Source organism: Daphnia pulex, chromosome 1, assembly GCF_021134715.1.
Source record: "Daphnia pulex isolate KAP4 chromosome 1, ASM2113471v1".
Classification (NCBI taxonomy): domain Eukaryota; kingdom Metazoa; phylum Arthropoda; class Branchiopoda; order Diplostraca; family Daphniidae; genus Daphnia; species Daphnia pulex.
The window spans coordinates 6,857,605-6,877,843 of record NC_060017.1 but is presented as its reverse complement, the minus strand read 5'-3'; the positions used below and the strand labels follow the sequence as shown (position 1 = coordinate 6,877,843).

Sequence of the window (20,239 nt, the reverse complement as noted above, 5' to 3'; positions counted from 1 at the left end):
AATCCGTTAGAGAACAATTTTAATCGATTAATTAGTCGTTCAATTCTTACCTGATTGAGATACTGGAGCATTTCGTCAGGAACGACAAGCTTCTCTTCGACCATGTGACCCTCACCGACTTCTTCCAAGACGATTCCGCTGTTGGGGTGGTTGGGAGGATACCCGTTGACACCGCGGGCGGCCGGATTGTTAGTCCCTGTGGCGGTAGCTGTACGGAGCATCATCGGCTGCTGTTGTACGTTGTTGACGCTGTGGTGTCTCTGCAGTGCGGAGTTGAGTGGCGGAAGAGGAACCGCCGTTTGAGCAGCCATCGGCCGGACTGGATCCGACGCCCGTCGCATCTCTCGCTGGCCCTGAGTCGGTTGTTGCGTGTACGACGGCATCACTGCTCCGGGTGTTTGGCTCTGGCGAGGATAAGCGACTCCTCCGTTCATGTTCTGGACGCCCTGTCCACCGTTCATCCATCCGGATGCGGAATTGTGTTGGTGGTGATGAGGGTGAGGACTTGGTGACGGATTGGCGCTGGCATTGGCGGCCAAATTCTGTTGACTGAGTGACATACTTTGCGTTTGGAGGACCAGATTTTGAGTGGACGTCATGTTCTGCATAATCAGGGCCCGTCGTTGCATCTTCTGGAGATGGGCGGCCATCGAAGCCGTCAACGGCTGGTTACTGACCACGCCAACTTGTTGGTGCTGGCCTGGCTGGGCGACGTACAAATTGCCGGTTGTTGCACCACCGATTTGATTGCCCTGGAAGTTGGAGGCCTCGCTGGATCGTCTGGAACTGCCCGGTGAAATGGGATCGTAAGGCGACGAGAGGAAAGCCGCTCTTCCGGAGACGTTGGAAATTTGCGAAACTTCCGACGATCGGCGGCTGAAGGGAAGCGGAGAGGCGCCGGAACGCATGCTTCCGTAATAGGAGCTGACGGTGGTGGCGTTGCTATCCCTGCGGATCTCTTGCTGGCTGCCGGGCAGAAGCATCGTCTGGCCCAGCAATTGACTGGTGGGTCGATTTCCCGTCTGAGGCGACTGGGAAGTGACGGTCGAGTTGCCACCGCCGCCGCCCATCCGCAAATCAGTGATCCGTTGGTTGATCTCACTCAATCCACTGCCTCGCCGGTTATTGGGACCGTTGATGCTGGGCAAAGAAAGAAGTGCGGGCATGGGTTTAGCTTGAAGACGGCCCTTCATCCGATTGCGGGCATTTCGATCCTGCAAGTTGAAAGCGGCCGCTCTTCCGGGGCTGTTGCCACCACCGTCGTTACCTCCGCCAGCGCCCAAAGCCACTGAGACGGAAGCGGACAGTTCGGCAATGTCGAATTCGTCGATTTCTTCAGCTGCCCATTCCTGGTCGAGGACGTCAGCCATGCCACCGTTGGCCGTGCTGACGCTGTCCGGGTCGTCGCACGGGCCGAAAGTGTCGGCGCACGAGACGACGCCCGGCGTCATGATACTCGAATCGGTGCCTGGACTGCCAATCTGTCCCGGCGAGCCGGCCTCTTCTGATTTGACGCTAGGACTGGAGACGCTGGCCGTCTTGTTGCCACCGTCGTCACTTCGTGGACTGGCTCCAGCCATCATGCCACCGCCGGGACTGGGACCCGGTCCGGCCGAGTCACCGCCTTTGTGTTTCTTGTTGGCGTAGAATTCCGCACCGTGGACCGTTTTCACGTGCTTGCGCAACGAGCTGGGATCCGTGTAGCGTTTGGTACAGCCAGGAGCTTTGCAGACGTAGGGTTTCTAAAATAAAAAAAACAAATTCCACAAAAAAGATCAATTAAAATGACAAACCAAATGGATAAAAATTTTTATTTGTACGCACCTCATTCGAATGGGTTCGATTTTGATGTTTGGCCCGGTCGGATGCGTTGCTGAATGCTTTGCTGCACCCTGGGAATTCGCACATGTAAGGTTTCTCGCCCGTGTGTGATCTCAAATGAGTCTTCAAGTTCTCCAGACGGGAATAAGCTTTGGAACATCCCTCAAACTATTTTCCCCAAAAAATAAAATAAAATGAATTAATAAAGTTCATCGACATTTCTTTAATGATTTTGACCTACCGTGCATTTATGAGGTTTCTCGCCCGTGTGTCGGCGCATGTGGACGACCAGCATGTACTGAGCTTTGAAGGGTTTCTCTTCGCGGGAGCATTCCTTCCAGCGGCAGACGAAACTCTTTTTATTGGCGTGAATGTGGTCGTTGTTGATGTGCTTGACCAGGTCGTCCTGCGTGGCGAATTCTTTGTCGCAGTCGCGCCAGTGGCAATGCGTTTCGATGAAATCGCCCGGCTCGTCTTTCATCGGGTCGCCGGAACCGTCGTGACCGTCGTCGTCCATCGGCTCGCCGCTGTGCAAGTGGTGATGGTGGTGGTGATGGTGACTGTCCTTGCTGGACATGGGCGGCTGGACGACAGCGGCGGCGGCGGGAGCGGTGGCCATCGGCTCCTTCTTGATTTTGGTCCGCATCTTGACGACTTCCATGTGAGTTTCAGAGTCGACCGTGCTGGACACGGGATTGTGCGACTCCTTTTTGGCCGCCTCGTACTCGGGCTTGACGCTGGTGTGGTGCCCGCTGTTGAGATGGCCGTGAGAGCCGAGGCTCATCGGAGGCGGATGGTGACCCAGACCCGAGCCTGACAACTGGAAGAGATTGTGCGGATACTGGTGGGGCTGGTTGCTGGACTGGTGCAGCATTCCAGGGTAAAAAGGCGAGCCGTGCCCACCCAAACTGCCGCCCAAACTGCCTCCCAGGCTGCCCGTCCGTATCAGATGCGCCTGCAATTGCTGGAGGTGAGCTGTCGGCAGAGGTGGCAAGCCCATGGCCGGACTCAGTGCACCTGGAATCACGGAAAGATAAGAAAAAGAAGATCGTGAATTTGATTGAACAAGTAAACAATTAAGATTCATTTTCGACACGATCCGCTGTTGGCGGATCGTGTGAGATGACAGGTCCGTTATTTACCTGCCGACAGATGGCCGTAAGAGCCTGAGGTGGAGGAGGAACGGGATCCGTTCATGATGGAGACGAGAGAATTGGGCGAGAAGCGGATCATCGAGCCCAGATCCAGCGAGTCCGAATAAGGTGAACTGGACAAAGCTCGTTTGCGACTCTGTCGGATGGCGGGTCGAGGGCTGGCCAATCGCGAGCCAAGATCAAAACCTGCACCCCCACCAAAAAAGAAAATGAATGAATGAAAAGATGTAAATTTTACATTGATGCCGAGAATTGTTGGCGCAGAATTATTCAGTCGATGAATAAGTTATAGATCATCATGATGCCCAGCACAAAAGAAAGAGGGGTGGTGGTGGATATTGAGCTGGGCATGATTGAGTTTTGGCCTTTGGCTTTTTAGCTGGGCGCGGCTCTTTGCCCGATGTAAATTGAGTTGTAAATCTAACGATTCTGATATGATATGATTATTTGATTTACCATCCAAAGAGAAAGGTAATTCCGTGGAACCGAGGAGCGACGGCGAGTGGTGGACTTCCCCCATGCGTGATCCCAGCACCGACATGTTGGCCATGTAGTCGATCGAATGTTGAAGGGCCAAACCTGAATATAATTCGATAAACAAAAGATGTTTTTTTTTAAGTAAAATTGAGTCACACAAACAAAACAACCAACACACACATGACATGCAATCCAGTCACCGCCATCACCGGCTACGGTTTCATGTGTGCATATGCAATGATCCAATAAAGCGATCGATGGCGATAAAGTCGAGAAATCAAAATAAAACAAAACATGGGACGGATATGCGGGTGCCGTGTCGGATTTTTGGGTGGTCACCGCGTACACATAGTAAAACCGTGAAAATGTCCAGGACTATTATATATAAACTGCAGGTCCGATTCTGATCGTTAGCGAGTAGTACAAATAACAAATAAAAATTGCCTCGATCAAATTGGTAGTCGGACGGAAGTTTGTGAAAAAGGATAAACGACGCCAAACAAGACAATGTAAGCCGTACACAGTTTTAAATTCGTTGATTTTCTCTCTGTGTTTGTGTTGCATGCTGCTGGTCGTCGGCAATAATTGTCGTCACGATCACGAAAAACCATCGTGGGGGCAATACCACCCGGTTTTTCCTTCTCTCTCATCGTAATTAGACGATATGAAATTACGCGGATGCCCGCACTTCCGTTCTTCATTTCGGTCATTAAAAAATAAACAAAAAAGAATTCTGGAAGGGAATGAATTTTTCATTTCTTTTCTTCCTTTGTTCTTCATTCCCATTTTTCTTTCCACGATTTTTTGTTTTTCCAAAAAACAAAAGACTGTAAGGCTGCGTGCTGATGGGAAACCATTATCGCCTTCCTTCTTTTCTTTTCGACTTCCTATAAGTATGTACACACATTTGGACCAACCCACACGACGGTACGACACACGAAATCTAACGCTATAGGCTCCCTAGCAACGGCAGTTTTGAAAATTGTTGAGACTATTTGACCTTTTTTCTGGTATCAGTGACTCGGTTCAAATTCCACGTCAATCGGAGGAAATCATTTCCAGTTTTCCCGTTTTATTTGTGACAGTGTCGCTAATTTCGGAGCTGCGGTCGTGTGACAACAAAACACCAAAGTGTCGAGAGACTTTTTAAAGAAACGTTCGCCCCTAATGAGAAATAAAGTTGAGAATCTTTTTTTCTTTTTCTCTTAGCCTTAAGTTGTTTCGTGGAAAAAGACATCTGGTCAACACATTGGTGACTCTCTCACACTTGGTTTCTTTTCTTTTCTTCCCTTTTCTCGGTTAATGACGACCCAAACAACCCGCCAATCTTTTCTTGGCGTTTGGTGAAGTTGGTTTTTGACTAATGTTTGGAAGGATAAATTCTAATCTTGGGCGAATGAAAGACGGTGAGACGGAGAAGTGCGTCAATCAAGCCTTTTTTCTGACCGAAAATGGCCCGGCTTATATACATATGTATGTGTGTGTGTTCGAAAAAGCTCTTTGGTTTCCCGTGTAAAGTTTGGGCTTTTTGATGTTCTTTTTCTGGCTTTTAACGATGATGGCCGGAGCTAATCGCGCACAGTAACAACTTTCCCTGGGCACACACAGGAACCAATTCTCCGCTACTTCGGCGACTCTGACCGTCCTTTAAGGAGCGTGTAAGGTCTTTTCAGTTATGTGCTGCTGCTGCTGCTGCTGCTGCTGTAGTGTCTTCATTAAAGAACTGCAACGGAGAAGGGCAGCTAAAGGCAAACGTCTATACATATAATATAGAACACGGATGAGCTACCACTCTAACCTTATAGTATATATAGTATAGTGGGTAGAGTTGGACAAGTATACTGCAGCGACAACAACTCCCCCGGAGCTACTTTTAGTAATTGGCTGTAGTAATCGTAATAGTAGTAGTAGTAGTAGTAGTAGCCCCATGTTATTTTTATTTTATTTTCTGGCCCCCGAAAAAAAAAGTAGTTTTTTCCATCTACAACAGTTCCGCCCTTTTTTTTCTTTATTTTCCCTTCCATCGCCACCTCCAATTTCTTCCCCATTTCCCTGCTGCTCTCACTCGTACCTCGCTGCTCCGACTGCGCACAGTCTATAAAGAGTGTGGAGGATAATATTCGACAAACAAAAAGCACAGGTAGCCACCACCATCATCATCATCGACTCTACTCCTCCTCATCATCACCATCATCATCATCATCAGTACCGAGTCCAAGTCTCTATCAGAGTTCGACGTGTTCGCTCTTATCTCTTTCTCTCTCCGTCTGTATAGAACACACGGTTGCACCTTTAATTACAAGGCTCTAGCTCTCAGTCGCTAGCCCATCCACTGAAAATGTTCAATTTGATTTTTCTCTATACACACTTCTTTCTCCTAGCTCTCTTCAATTTCTTTCTCAGGCGCTGTTGTTGTTGTTGTTGTTGGATGATGAGCCAAACACAAACGATTCATTCCCTCCCGATGAAGGGGGTGAACACAGCCGCGAGCTTCGACACGACGAACCATCAAGAGTCGTTGAGCGTGCCAGAGAGTCGTCTACCTTTTAAATTTTCTTTTCTTTCTTTCTTTCTTTCCTTCTCTCTCACGAAAAGAGTTTAGCCTCAATCGACGCGACGACGGAGGCCAACACAAAGAAAAAAGACCCAAACAAAATTCTTCAGGGCATCATCTAGGAAAAGATGAGATCCACGGGGGTTGTTGTTGTTCAAGTCTTGTGAATGAGGTCCTGCTCTTCTTGTTGATTTCTGGAGAAGGAAGTCTGTCATCTGTTGAGTGGCTCCCCAAAAAAGAAAAAAAAAAAGTTTGACATTGCCATTCGCTTCACTCACGAACCAAATCACTCAAGGATATCCCACCCCGGCTCTCTCCCCCCCAACAACAACAACAACATCCATCCAAGCTGTGCTAACCGTGATGTCGGGTCTATTATTAGTCATTCCGTGTTATTTTCATTTGATGTTTTCCTCTAGCAAAAAGAATCTCTGGCTTGGCTTCGTTCGTTTACCTTTTTCCTCCTACATCTTCAGCCCCCCCCGTCAAAAAGGTAATTCGAAAAGTGAGTTGAAGCCCCGAAAAAGAATTAAAAAATGAATTTAACAAACGTGAATATGTGTGTGTGTTGCTTGTCTACTACTTTGTAATCGTCTGGGTTTCTCTCTACGTTTCGACGTATGTTTTGTTGGTCCATTACACGATGGACCGGCTAAGTCTTACACAGCCGCCGCCGTCTTATAGTTTTCTACAAAAATTCAGCGCCCATCAAAAACTATATAAGGAAACGGAGCTGTCTTGCGCCAAAAAATATAACTTGACTGCATTTCTTCCTCACTGAAAGAAAAAGGGCCTATACTAGCATAATTGCAGTTCGTCTTTCATATAGATAGATGTACACCTCCTCTTTTTCTTTTCATTTTCATTTCCCCTCCGAGGAGAAAAAAATATGAAACTTCCAAAGAAGATGAAGTTGTTAAAAACCAAAATTCTCGGCAGTCGTTGTATATTAACTATGCAGCGTGTGTGTGTGTTGTGTGCGCCGGGGGTTTTTAAGGAAGAATAACAATAAAAAAAAAGTTAAGCGAAGCAAGGACCTTCCACCTTGTGTGTAGAGAAAACTACTGGCAGCCACAACAGTCGTGGCCAGCCAACTCTATACTATTCGACCCTCCTCTTTGGCCCCAGCAGAGAGCTAGAGCTATATAAGCCCCTCTCGCCTCATTAAACTCGTTGCATAAATGAGAGCTCAGATTATTATATAGATGTAAAGATATACACAAGAGAGGCGAAGAAGGAGGAGACGATCATAAAAAATAAAGAAGAAAAAAAATGTCTGTCCGGTTTTATTCCTGCGCTGCTGAGCCACCAACCAACCAACGCACGCACGGGAATAATCACAAGAGCTCTCAGCTGTTGCACAGCTAAAAAAGGCCTCCAGAAGAAGAAAAAAAGACTAAATCCTCGATCTTTGTTTGAGACGAGTTAGTTGCTCGTTAATACTAAATAAAGAACAATAGAAGGAGCAGGAGGAGGAGGAGTCCATCCGCAGAGGAGACCAGTGGCCCTTTGGGTTGGTCGGAAAAATTCTTGTCTTCTTCTTCTAGAATCGAGTCCGGTTAAGTTTAATAGCTGGCAGTAAGGCACGCGGACTGGGCTGGGATAGAGAAAGAGGAAAGAGGAGTGGCCCGTCTCATTTTTCATGGCCAAGTTCTGGACGGTGGAAAATAATTACAGCACCGACGGGACGGACCCAGACAAAAATTTATGCCGCGTTATGCGCCCAACTTTTTCTTCAGCCCTTTTTCTCGACTTGGCCGACTAGTTAACGATGAAGACTTCATTGCCGCTTTTTTTTTCTTATGTATCTTATTTTTCCCCTGTCCAACTTCTTATCCAATAGAATAAAGAAAGAGAAATTTCATTATGTAATACGCGCTTTCATCTGATTTTCCTGCCGGGTCTATATTAAGGGTTGATTCCCATTGGTCAATCAATAGATGACCAGAGCTAAATTATACATACATATTTTTTTTAAACCTTTCTAGTCTATTTGGATGTTGCGCCTTTTGTAATGGAATAATCAAAAAAGCTAGAAAGAAATAAAAATAATAATAAACCCCCCCTCAGAATTTGAAGGTCTTATTTTTTACTTGTTACGGAATGGTGTGTAATGCCTTTATTTAGTGAGAGATAGAGCCTAAGGCGACGACCGCAAGAGGAAAGGTGAAGAATGTGTCGGGCGAGTTGTATAGCGAGAGGAAAAAGAGAGAGCGCCAGAAATAAGAGACTAATTGAACGAAACCCTCGGTGTAGTAGATAAGAAAAAGAAGAAAAAAAAGGGCCAAGTTGTTGTTACCTCGAGGGTCGAGTGGGCTGAGACCCCGTAGCGAGGCCGTGGGACTCGAGTGGAGTGAGCTGTACAGGTGCTCGATGGTGTACGGGTTGAGCCGGTAGGCCGGATGGAGTTCACCAGGGCCGACGCCGGACGACGGCATGCCCACGCCCATGCTCATCGGGTGGGAGCCGCCCGAGCCACCGCCGCCCACGCCGGCCGCGGCGACAGCGGCCGCCGCCGCTGCCGAGCGACGAGCCGCCGCTAATAATGTGAACTCCTGGAGACTGGCGCTGCTGGCACCGGACGAAGCCAACCTGCGTGTGTGACAAGACAAGACAAGAACAAACAAAAAACATCGTTAGCTTCACACAGCCTCTTCTTCTTCTTCTTCTCTTGAACATCAAAAGTAATCAAATGGCAGCCAATTGGGAAAAAAGTTATTCCAAGATTTTAGTTGGGTTGTTGTTTGTTTTTTTGACACGACGCGCCGAAGAATTCGACAGATTACACAAGGCCAGTTTCAGACCCGTTATAAGCCCCCTCAACAATTTTTGGGGAAGCTTAGCAGCAGCAGCTGGAACAGTTAAAAATGGTGTTTACGCTTCAGCGAGAGCTGGGCTGACGCTTTTCTGGGTTTGGTTTATATAAATCTCACGGCCGGGACTAACATTGGAGCACAAGAATCAATATACAAGACAAGAAGTAACAGCGGGTTTGATTTTGATATACCCCCAAAAAGGATGAAGGGAGGGTGGCAAACATGTTTGGGTTTTGGGGCCAGGCGAGGACGGACAATATCCAAACGGCCGATGACGAGATAGCGTCCGAGGACCAAAAGTTCAAGTGCGTCCACGACCCACTCGAACGGACCGAAAAACTGGAAGATGCAACAACACCAGAAAAACAAAACAAAACAACCGCAGAAATAACAACAACTACGTACGGCTCAAACAACATTGGCGGGCGTGTTGATGGATAGTGTTGAGCGGACGCGCGAAGGAAGGGCAAAAAAAAGGAGTGGCCTTCATAAATAGATAAACCAATTAGCGCTAGTGTGAACGCGGATGTATCACACACAAACTGAACTTTCTGTTTAGACTTTTTCTTTTTAGTTTGAGCGCGAAAAAATTTTGGTTTAAAATTTTAAAAGAAAATTTTTTTGTTTTTATAGGAAACGCCTTAAACTTTGTGCTGTATGGCAAAGAGATGACGGGGCTCATAAGGACAACGTTATCGGCTTTTCGAGTACAATATCTGGTCTATTTTTGAGGCCGGGGGGTGGGGTGTGCTCTGGGGTGAGCTGTGCGAGGGCGTCGGCGTCGTCAGAGGCGTCCAAGTGCAATCTGACACGTCGGCGGGAGAAATTTTCACGCGCTTTCAAACACAAACGGTGAAGACGACGCGCAGAGAAGATTAGACACCGACGAGCCTCACAGTGTGTCTTGGCGACGCTGCCAAACATTCCCTGTAGAAAAAATTCCTCCCATTTCCTCCCTTCTTTTTTGTAAGGATAAAAAAGAAAAAAGAAATAAAACAACAAGGCTGTACTGGCTGCGTGCAACTGGCGGGTTCCCTTTTAACACGTCGTTGTGTCAGCAGTCTGATTCCCTCGTTTATCACGGCGCCATACGCCGACATTGGGAGCAAAAATCTTTTTGTCTTTTTTCAACTTGATCCTCTGGTGCGTGTTTGTACACACACACACAATGAGCGTGAAAAAGCCAAAACAACAACAACAGACACACAAATCCCTGGTCGGGCAGTCGGTTGTCTCTTTCGATCAAAATCTCGAAGCGACGACGACCGCGACGACGCGCCACGCCCTTGACGCCCAGACAACGGAGAATGTCCTTTCTGGGTTTCTTTTGATTCGTCGAATAATTTCACCCTGAACTGGGTTGTTGCAATAAAAAGTGGCGACTGGCTGTGTGCAGCTGTGGATAGACGAATCAATCGATCACCGTGTCGTTTTGTCTAGCAGATCTAATCAAAGACTAATGATGAAGAACAAATAGGAGCAGGGAGCTGACATTTCAAAACGCTAAACGCGTTCGAATGAGCTTTTATTTTTTTCCCCGAAAGTTTCTCTGATTGCGCAAAAATTGGAGAGAGAGAATTGCGCAACGCCGATTCGTTTTTGCCGACACCGTTATCCATCAATGGACCCAGTAACCTTCGGTGCACATTTTCGTGATTTCTTCACTTTGGTAGAAAAAGAACGTCACGACCAGCGCTTGCAGAGAACGTTGAAATTCTCTTATTTATTCAAAATGTTAGTTGAGAAGAAAGAAGAAGAAGCTGGAGGGGTGCTGGGCATTGCGTGATGAAGTCGCCGGCGTCATTGTGCCGCTTCCCCCCCCCCCCCCCATCTCGTGATACACAATTGAGTCGACCGATTTCTACCTTCTCTTCTACGACGACGACGGGGGCTAATGCACATCTAAAGGTGCATTTCGCTCGAGGGTGTTGACTTGGCCGCGGTGGTGGCATCTAATGACAGCCACCGAGCGTACAAGAAGTAGAGTACATTCATCTGATGAAATCCCTCCCGTCAAGGCGGCGACAGTCGGCCAAAAAGTATTACACAGCCGCCCCGTGAAAGATCAACAATTTCTTCGGGGTTCGACGCGAAGAACCCGCCAGTTTCCCCACAAAATGAATCAAAATAAAGCTCACTGTGTTGATAATCCAACAGCCCGTAACGGGGCAGAGCCAGCAGCTCAGCAGCTCTGCTCCAGCAACTTTTAACTCCCATCACCTTGATAGACCCTTCAAGTCTTCTCTCTTCTCGACCCGCTTTTTTGTTTGGCTTCAATTGTGTTCCGTGTTTTTCTTTTCCTGCTCGCCATTGTGTCAATACAACGTCATCTTCTCCGCTCCCAACCAAGACACTCAATTCAACTTTTTTGTTTTTTGTTGTTGTTTTAAATAGAAAAATTTTGGGCTGACGAAACTCAAGTCATGGAACTTTTCAAAAAAGTGAAGAGACCTTGGGAGAGCAAGGCTTTTTCTTTTTAGATTAAATGGCCGAGCTCTTCTTTTGTTCTCGCTCGCATTCCGCAGATTCTTCAAAGTGTTGATGATGAGGCCGGCCTCATCTGCTTGAGCTTTTCTCGAAAAAATAAAAAATAAAACAAAAGAAACAAAAAACAAACTCGCCCCCATCTCTAAAAACCGGAAGTCTGTCTTTTTGTTTTTTCTCGGGTGGGTGTTGATCTCTTTCGCTCATCATCATCATTTTCTTTTGTTTGTGTTCATTAGAAAGAGACTTTCGTCCTCTAGTAGATTCTTGAAATATGTCGGTCCGAATTTTTTAGGAAATTTTTGTTTGGTCCACCCTCATCCTGATCGGTTCCCACCGATTTCCCTCGGTAGGTGGAAGAGATGCAAGTCGGAAGTGTCACGTGTGGAAGAGGTGGAATGCCGCCGGAACAACAACAACAACAACACCACCAAAAAGAAAAAAAAGGACTAGAGAGAAGTGTCGCAATGTGTCGGTCTGGGCGGAATATTCCGTCAGCTGATGGATGATGTAGGAAGCGGCGGAAAAAGGAGGGAAGAAAGAAAGAAAAAATGGTGGAAGAATTCCCGGTCATCTGGCGTGCAGACGGTTTTGTACATGTACGAGCTGCCGCCGATCTATTCCAACCCCAAAGGAAAAAAGAAAAATGTGTGCGGAGTGAACTTTGACTTGTTTCGCTTCTCTCTCACACTGCAACTCGTTATCACGTGTCGAACAGAGTTGCCAACGACACCAAATAATGTTGTGGTGACTGCTGCTGCCGGCCAGCCACCAAGGGTATACGTGTGTGGAGGCAAGTGGAAGGAATCAGCGCGTTCATTAACAAGTCATCTCGTCGCCAATGCGATCCGTTTTCTTCACAGGATTTTTTGGGAACATTTTCGGGTGCTAATCGAGTGCCGGCCCAAAAAGGAGCACACAGCACTATATAGAGGCATCATTTCCGCAGCTGGAAATGATGACCAGATGCTAACCGGGCCAGACTCTACAAAGTTATTCATGACGCTGTTGCTGTAGCTGGGCTGTGCAGCTTCGGCCGGTTATAGAGTTTTTCATGGGGAAGAAGATGGACCAGCAGAGGGAAAACATCCAGTCGCACTTCAAATAAACAAACAGAAAACACTCTTGGCGTGATGGCAGGGCTTGTTCCTTTGATCGGGTACGTGCAAAGGATTTTTTCTTCTTCCTCTTTTTCTCTCTGTGTGTGTTGCTTGCGATGATGGAGGCAAACGGACAAGACGGAACTCTGAATCATAGTCAAAACATTGGCGATAATGGGGCGCGGGCAAAGGCAAGACCGTTCATCTCTTTCCCCTGTGTACACAAATAAGACGGCTGCTTCGTGACGGACCGTTTCGTGAATAACTCTAAAGATATAGAACGACCGAAATCATCATGGAAAAAAAAAGAGGCTACACGTATAACACAACATCCAAATCGCGTTGAGGTGGTCTATTGTCAACCACATGGACAACATTCAACCGCTCACGGAAACTGCCATTTTCTTCTTCCGCGAAAAACCCCTTGAACTTGTTCGTTCGACCGTTTTTTTTCGTCCAGTTCCGTTCAAAAAGAGAAAAACGTGCAGTGCCGATCATCGGGAAAAATCAAAACATAACCAAACAATACGAAAGAATTGAATTTTTTAAAAAAAGAACGAGAGATATTAAGTTTTCTCGATTCGTGCGCACTCGAATCTGTCCGCTCTCTATCGTACATCTCTCTCTCTCTCTTACGCAGCACAATATTTATAGATTTTCAATAGGAGAAAAAGGGCCAGAGAGATATATCGGCATCGTTAAATCATGTCCAGTCTTTTTTATTTATTTATTTAATTCTTTTAACGTGTTTTTTTTTACTATTTTCCCCGGGTTTGACGTAGGGGTTTATATAGACATTGGGTTCTAGAGTATGGATAGCTCCGGAATGATGTATAGACATGGCCGGATGGGGAAAGATGAGATGATAGAAATTTATCTTTCCCCCCTTCTTTTTGAAAAATAACTTTTTGTATTGCGTCAGAACGGAACGTTATGGCGGTACTTGGATGAGGGACGAGCTGGACGAAAAAAGAGTGGATCGTGTGGCTTCATCTGCCATATAAAACAGAAAAACTCGGACTGTGCGGATCAAATGTCCGACGTTTGAGCGTCTTCTTTTTTTTAGTGGCTGGGCTGGATGATGTCGTCAACGGACTCTTAAGATCCGCCGAGTGTTTGGGTACTATAAAAGCGGAATGGATAGTGATACCCCCAAACAGATTTTCACACGATACGTTTTTACCATCAACAGGTCTTTTTTCTTCACTCCAGCGGATGAAAGAGATGGGAGGGGACTTTTTTTGATTGGAAAAATAATAAAAGGAGGAAGCCATTGAGTATATAAGAGTTATGGTTTTGATATCATACCCACCAAATCCCTTTTCTTTCTGTGGTCACGTCGGAGACGGACCATCAGCTTTCGACCAATGTCCTTCTTTATTTTTTGACTTGCCCCTGTGATGAGACTCTTTTGCCCAGTCGCTTATCTTTTTTTTCGTTTTTTTCAGTTTTTGGGTTTTTCCATGTCGAAGAATTTCTCAACACAAAAACTGAGCGGGGGGGTAGGGAAAAGATTAGGTCACCACGACGACGACATTCGAGACGATGTTTCCTCTCTCTACTCCGGGGGCGCCATGTTTGTTGTCGTTAGGCCATCTGGTTCTGATGCGCTTCTTTTGCTTCTTCTTCTTCTTTGGACGTATAGGCAACGCGTTAAATCTTCTTCTTCTATTTTTCAAAAATATACATTTTCCCGGCTTAGTTTTGAGGAGACAGAGGGGGGGGGGGGGGGTTCTTGTCGCACACTCTTCAGCTCATCACACACAACATGACGTTCCTCAACTCGGCTAATAGAAGAAAAACAATAGGGGAACGAAAAAAGAAATTCAATCGAGTCCGTTCGCCGGCTGATGAGAACTTTTTCTACAAGAAGAAAGGAGAAACCACGTCAAGAGTAGGAGGAGTCAAATATGTCACATTGGGTCTTCCATTGGCTTCTAAACCAAGTGGTCCGAAAATGATCTTCCGCCTGTCCGGACGCATCAAAAAGTCCAGTGAACCGATAACGCCCGTTTAAGGTTCTTTTTTTCCTTTGGAGGGGGGGGGGACTCGTTTCCATCAGGTAAATCAAATATGAAGACTCACGGAGCCCCATGCACAATCTGGCCAGCGCAGGCCTATATAAAGACGCTCCTTTTTTTCCAAAAATTTATTAGGCATCGAATATCATGAAAATGTCGGCCTCGGAATAAGGAAAAAACGAAGGGGGAAAAAGAAAGGAACGTTTCAAATTTCAAAAAAATATGGTAGAATGCGCAACAAGTTGAATATTACAGGCCAAAAATACCTGACGGTGGGACCTGCTGCTGTGCCAACAAAATGTCTAAGATATTCATCTGTTTACCTCATAACGTTTTTACCTTCGACGGGCAACTTTTTTGACATACAACTGAGCGTATCGTACGTCGTAGAGTATTATGTATGTGTATGTGTGTGTATATTTATACCCGTTGGTATTATCGGGTAGTTTTCATTGGCGGGAGCCCCCGTGACAAGCCGACGACAGCTGGGACGACTCTGCAATGGCCCGTTTATTTGTCCGGCTCTTAAAAACGAAAATCTTTTCTTGGCCTAGAAATGTATACGCCATCACTATGTGCGTGCTGCTGCTGCTGCTGCTGCTGCTCTGCGTGTTGTGACAACAGCAGGTCTCTCCTCGTCCAACTTCCTTCCCTTTTTTTTCTTATTTTTCGCTTCTTCTTCCTGTCTCTATACGTGATGGTTTGTGTTTCGTTTAAGAGACTCAACAGCAGAGAAAGCACCCCCGGCTTGGCAGAGCTTATCTCAACACACACGCACTTTACGGGTCGGAAAACAATAAATAAGTGCAAACGGTGGGCAACGAAAACTGGTCCAGGCAAATGAAGAAAAAGACTCTCCTCTCTGACTCTCTCTGGCTCGATTTAGATTTGTGAGATGTCTATAGTCAATCTACGGCGCCTATATTGACAGTGTGGATGGTGGGCAGCTCTAAGGCGGATCACCACCGTCGTGTTATCGGTCAATTTCGTCCCCCCAAAACCAAACTACGGCCCCCATTTTCGCTATCTGTCCTAACTCAATTGCCTTTTGGACATAAAAAAATCTTCTTCTTTTTTTTTCTCTCCGTTTGAGCCTGGGAGAGATTTCTCTCCCCCCGAAAAACAACTCTACAACAATAAGGAGGAAACTATAACTTGCACCCACTATCCACAGTCCAATAGGTAAATTGTCCAGCGGCTTGACGACACTTTCCGCGATGGGGTCGAGGTTTTTTTCTTTGGTAGACACACAAAAAAAGGGCAATAGACCAAGAAGAAATAACCATAAAAGTAGATGAGAAAAGTGCCCTTTTTTCCCCCCTTGGCTTTTAGTGGGGACTTTTTTTCTACGTTTGGTTTAACACAAAACAAAAAAATAGTTACTAGCGTATAGTATATTGCCTATCAATATCTATATGGAATGGGAGACGGGCCTATATTAGACGCGAGCCTCCTAGGATCCCTTGAGGGAGAGAATGTTGGGGTCAAAATTCGTGTGCCCCCTAGAAGATGCCATTTTTGCCGGTCTTTTTTTAAAAAGTAGACAGTGGCGGCGGTTGATTTTTGTCGGCGTATCGAGATTGAGGTGGATTGAATTTGTTTTGGTGCGCTCACACACGGTCAGCGCAGCAGCAGCGGCAATAAAACCATTTAGGCCTATCCTCGTCGCTCACAGACATTCTTCTTCTCCGTCTGAAAATCCTTTTTTTTTTCTTGGGGATTTGAAATTTGTGATATCGCCATCGGACATCTGGGCACTTGTCAACTGCGCTCAGATGGGCGACCATGTGAAACCCAAACGTCGATCTAAAAAAAAAAGAGAGACGTCCAAGATGCTGGACCAGAGTGTCGTGTCGCATTTCGCTGCGACGTGGCAAATGGCAAGTCCCGTGGTGCCAATTCCGACCACTTTTCCGTCTCATCAACCCCAAAAGAAAAAAAAAACAACCCAAATGGAATGAGGGGGGGAAATTATAATAAAACCGAAGAACATGTCGGAGTTGATGTGGTTTTTATATCTTTTAAATATGCCGGGGACTCATCAAAATCCCATCTTTTTAAAAAAAAATGGGGGACGTTGGGGTTGAGGGCCACTTTTAGCAATAAATGTTAAAAAAGAGAGGGGGGTCAGGAGCAATTTGGCATATAATAATAAAATAAAAAAAAGAACTTTTCCCCTTTGTAGGTTGATCTGTCGGCCGGGGGTATACTAATAATAATCAAGACACTACTTGCTACTACCATAGACGAATGTCCAATAATAAAAAACAGGGAAAATGTCGGTTTGGCTTACCCTGGGTGTCCGTGGTAGGTGGGATGAATGCGACCCGACGGGTCCCATAGGAATCGGCTGTCGGGTCCTCCGCGCTGATCGGCGGCGGCATGAGCCGCTGCCGCCGCGGCCAGCGCTCCCGGACCGGACGCGGCCGGCGGGAATGCGGCGAACGCAGAAGGCATGTGTAGTGGAAGGCCCCCTGCTCCAGGCCCCAGTCCTATTTAGAAAAAATAAGAAAATAAAAAGATTAAAACATCTGAGAAAAACAGAAAGAAACAAAAATGTATGAGAGAGAGACAAGTGAAATAAAAGAATGGAAGGCGCTCGTGTTATTTATCCACTGTCAACGATATACGTGTGCGTGCTGAGCACTGTCCACTAGATACACATTCTTCACAATGGTCTAGATGGTTGGTGGTACACTATATCGGTGGCATTTGACATGTTTGCACGGAGCTATTGGTCCCCCCTATAGGCAAACTAAACAAAAACCAAATCAACATTTAGTTTTGTGTGTGCAGAGAGACGGCCGGAGTCTCTTTTTTCTACTTGTTGTTTGACTTTGCAACTCTCAAATATTGGGCCAGACATCGGATATATGTATGTGGATACTGGATTGGTCCGTCGCCGAGAGAAATGGACCGAGTGTGTATTCTAGATTATCACCTAACTGTCCTAATGTTGTCTCTGATGTTTCGAGACCGATAAAATAAAAACACAAAAGAAGAAGAAAAAAACAAAAAAAAACAAGTTTGAAATGGAACCAGAGACCAGAGATACAAGGGAGAAAAAAATAAAAGCAACTAAATCAAAATTGAAGCCACTCCGAGTCGAGTAAAATGACGACTGATAGTCATAAAAATCCAGAAATAAAAAGAAGATTGAACTCTTCGAGAAAATGGATTTTCTTTAGTGAGTAGCTAGCTCTTTTTTCCGTCTGTGATGGCGGCAGCCAACGGGGGCAGGTAGCAATCGACAACACACAAAAAAAGAAGAAGTTGAATAGCAGGTGTGGTGCATTAGTATGCGAGCAGAGTGGTCAAAGACATGGCGAACAAGAGAGGGGGGTCAACCCATGGCCGAATTGTAAAAAGAAGAAGAAGAAATCTAAGCGAAAAAATTGAAATTGAAGGGGGGAAGCATAGCAATTCAGGTTCTATAAGCGCCGTCAATAGAGAATGTGCTGCTCGGCTCTAGGCACACTTGTGTGAGCTCTCGTATTTGTGTGTGTGTGTCTGTATGCGATGGTTTGACACCAATTAGCCGGACTCGGCTCTCTGGCCTTTATTAATGGCCTCCACTCACTGCGGAGGAGAAGAAGAAACTGGTCTGTGTTGTGCGTCCCTTTTTCTTCTTCTTCGGCTCCTTTACTATCGAACATTTCCATCAGTTTCTTTTCTATTTGTGAAGGTTTTCCTCGTCTTGGAAGAAGAAAAACGAGTTCTTTCTTTGCCACCATTTTTAGTGAATCTTTTTTTATTTTTTCGGGGATATGAAAAGAAGAAACTTTTGCCAATAAATTTCTTCATTACCGAAAGAAAAACCTGTAATGCTAAATAACAACAACAACGGCGAGATGGGAGAAAAAAAACCGAAAAAATTCAAATTTTCAAAAGTGGAAAAAGAGAAGAAAAACGAAAAAGGAAAAAAGATGGTAATCAGATAATGTCGGTGTAGGCGCCACTGTGCACCGACCGACTCTCTTATACACCTGCTGACTTGGCTGCGGGACTAGAAAGAGAGAGAGAGAGAGGGAGGGGCCGCTTCAATCAACGGGGCAACAACTCAATCACCATCGCCCCGGGCCATGGTAATCCACACACGTCCGAGAAGAAGAAGAACTGAGAAGAAGGCGATTCGGATCACCGTCAAAATGGCAAAATAATAATAAAAACAAAAACGACCGACCGACAGTTTCAACTGGTTTTTGTTTTCAGTGGCGCCCAAATTCTTTTTTGAATTTTTGTTAGATAAAACAAAAAGAAGTGGGTGCCCTTTAGAGATGATAACGACGACGACTACGAGCCCAGTTTCCAGGCGTGTTCATAACATTTTTTACCTGCAATTTTCGCGGCGGACCGGTTGGTGCTAAAGAGTCTTCAAATTCACGCACACAAACACACAGAGAGATTGAAAACACTGGGAAATTTTATCTTCTAAATTTGGTTTCACCAGGATCCTGGGCTACCGGGTACGATCGAAATTTGTTTGACTGTGAAATGTCGATCCGTCCCGTCACAAGTGTGTAATCCAATCATGTACGGGTACAGTGTAGAATTTCGACGGCGATAGTCAAATCACGCTGATCATCACGTTGTAGAAAGAGAAAAAAAAAGAGTTGTTCAGTTTTAAAATTCACGCCGAGAATTAATACAACACACAGACGCACTCACGATCGCACACGGGATTCAAATCAATTTTTGTTTGAGGCGACGGTTATTTTCTCTTTCTTCTTCTTTGATGCGAAGAAGAAGAAGAAAAAATAAATGAGAAAAAATAAAAATTGTGACGGCGAGAACGACGGTGGATTCGGTGTTCACCGTGTCACAGCGGAGCGGAGACTGGCGCGGCCTCGCTCCGACTTCTCTCACGTTCTCCTACACCCTCCCAGCGCCAACTCTCCTCCTATTGGACGAGAAGGAGGAGGATAAGGATGGCGGGTGGCGGTTAGGGGGCTGGAGGGTGGTGATGGTGGATTCTTTTCTCTTTTGTCCCGGACTGGAACACCACACTACACTACACCAGTGGTGTAGTATACAGCGGTGGCGCGGGTAGATGGAATAAAAACAGGGGGCCCCCCTCAAGTATAAGAGAGAGAGAGAAAAAGCGCTAGAGTGCCCGGAGGGTATGAGCCTCTAATTCGAGAGAGCCGAAGCTGGGCTGGCTGGGCAATGACAGGCCGGACTTCCCTTCGACTTACAACTCAACTTGGTGCGACTCTCTCTCTTCTCTTATTCCTCCTCCTCCTTATCCCTCCCCCTTCTTCTTCTTCTTCTTCTTTGCCTTCGCTCTTTTATATTATTACTTTGGTTTGGATTTCTCCTTCTTCTTCTTCTTCTACTCTTAACCTCTTCATTTCTTCCTCCTCCGCCACACTCCGCAGCGGAGTAGAATGTTTTTTCTTTTTTTTTACTGCTCAGTGGGAGTCCCGTCTCCACCCCCTAGCACCCACCTTATTCCATCTTCTTCTTCTTCTCTTTTGTGTCTACATCTTCTTCTTCTTCTTCTCCAAGAAGAAGAAGAAGAATAGAAGAAGGAAAAATAAAAAGGAAGGTCAGAATATTCTTCGGCACCGATGAAACAACTCTGTGCTGTTGCTGCTGGTGTGCGCCAGAGGCGATACATTCCTCCACACAAACGCACTCACTCACACGACCTCTCTCTCTTTCCGACCGAGCACACCAACACATCACCTAAATGTATATAGACTTGTTGCAGAGTACCCATTTGATTTATTCTCTTAAAAAAAAAAAGAAATAAAAATAGTTATTCCCCATTTTCCCGGTATTTTGCTCCTATTAAAAAAATAACTCTCAA

General features: G+C 45.9%; 1 protein-coding gene across 3 annotated transcripts in view; it reads right to left on the bottom strand.

The window, feature by feature from the left end:
• The window catches only part of LOC124196500 (zinc finger protein GLI2-like), a 40,719-nt gene that overhangs the window by 2,426 nt on the left and 18,054 nt on the right, over positions 1 to 20,239 (bottom strand). For 2 of the 3 annotated variants that reach the window (XM_046591616.1, XM_046591623.1), the window contains exons 3-9: positions 16,721 to 16,919; positions 8,306 to 8,598; positions 3,432 to 3,554; positions 2,964 to 3,161; positions 2,063 to 2,838; positions 1,825 to 1,989; positions 51 to 1,742 (exon numbers count right to left, since the gene is read on the bottom strand). In XM_046591616.1, the coding sequence (XP_046447572.1) occupies positions 51 to 1,742; positions 1,825 to 1,989; positions 2,063 to 2,838; positions 2,964 to 3,161; positions 3,432 to 3,554; positions 8,306 to 8,598; positions 16,721 to 16,919 (3,446 nt within the window). Of the gene's footprint in view, positions 1 to 50; positions 1,743 to 1,824; positions 1,990 to 2,062; positions 2,839 to 2,963; positions 3,162 to 3,431; positions 3,555 to 8,305; positions 8,599 to 16,720; positions 16,920 to 18,761; positions 19,294 to 20,239 lie in introns of those variants that run through there. The other variant, XM_046591630.1, reaches the window with a different exon arrangement.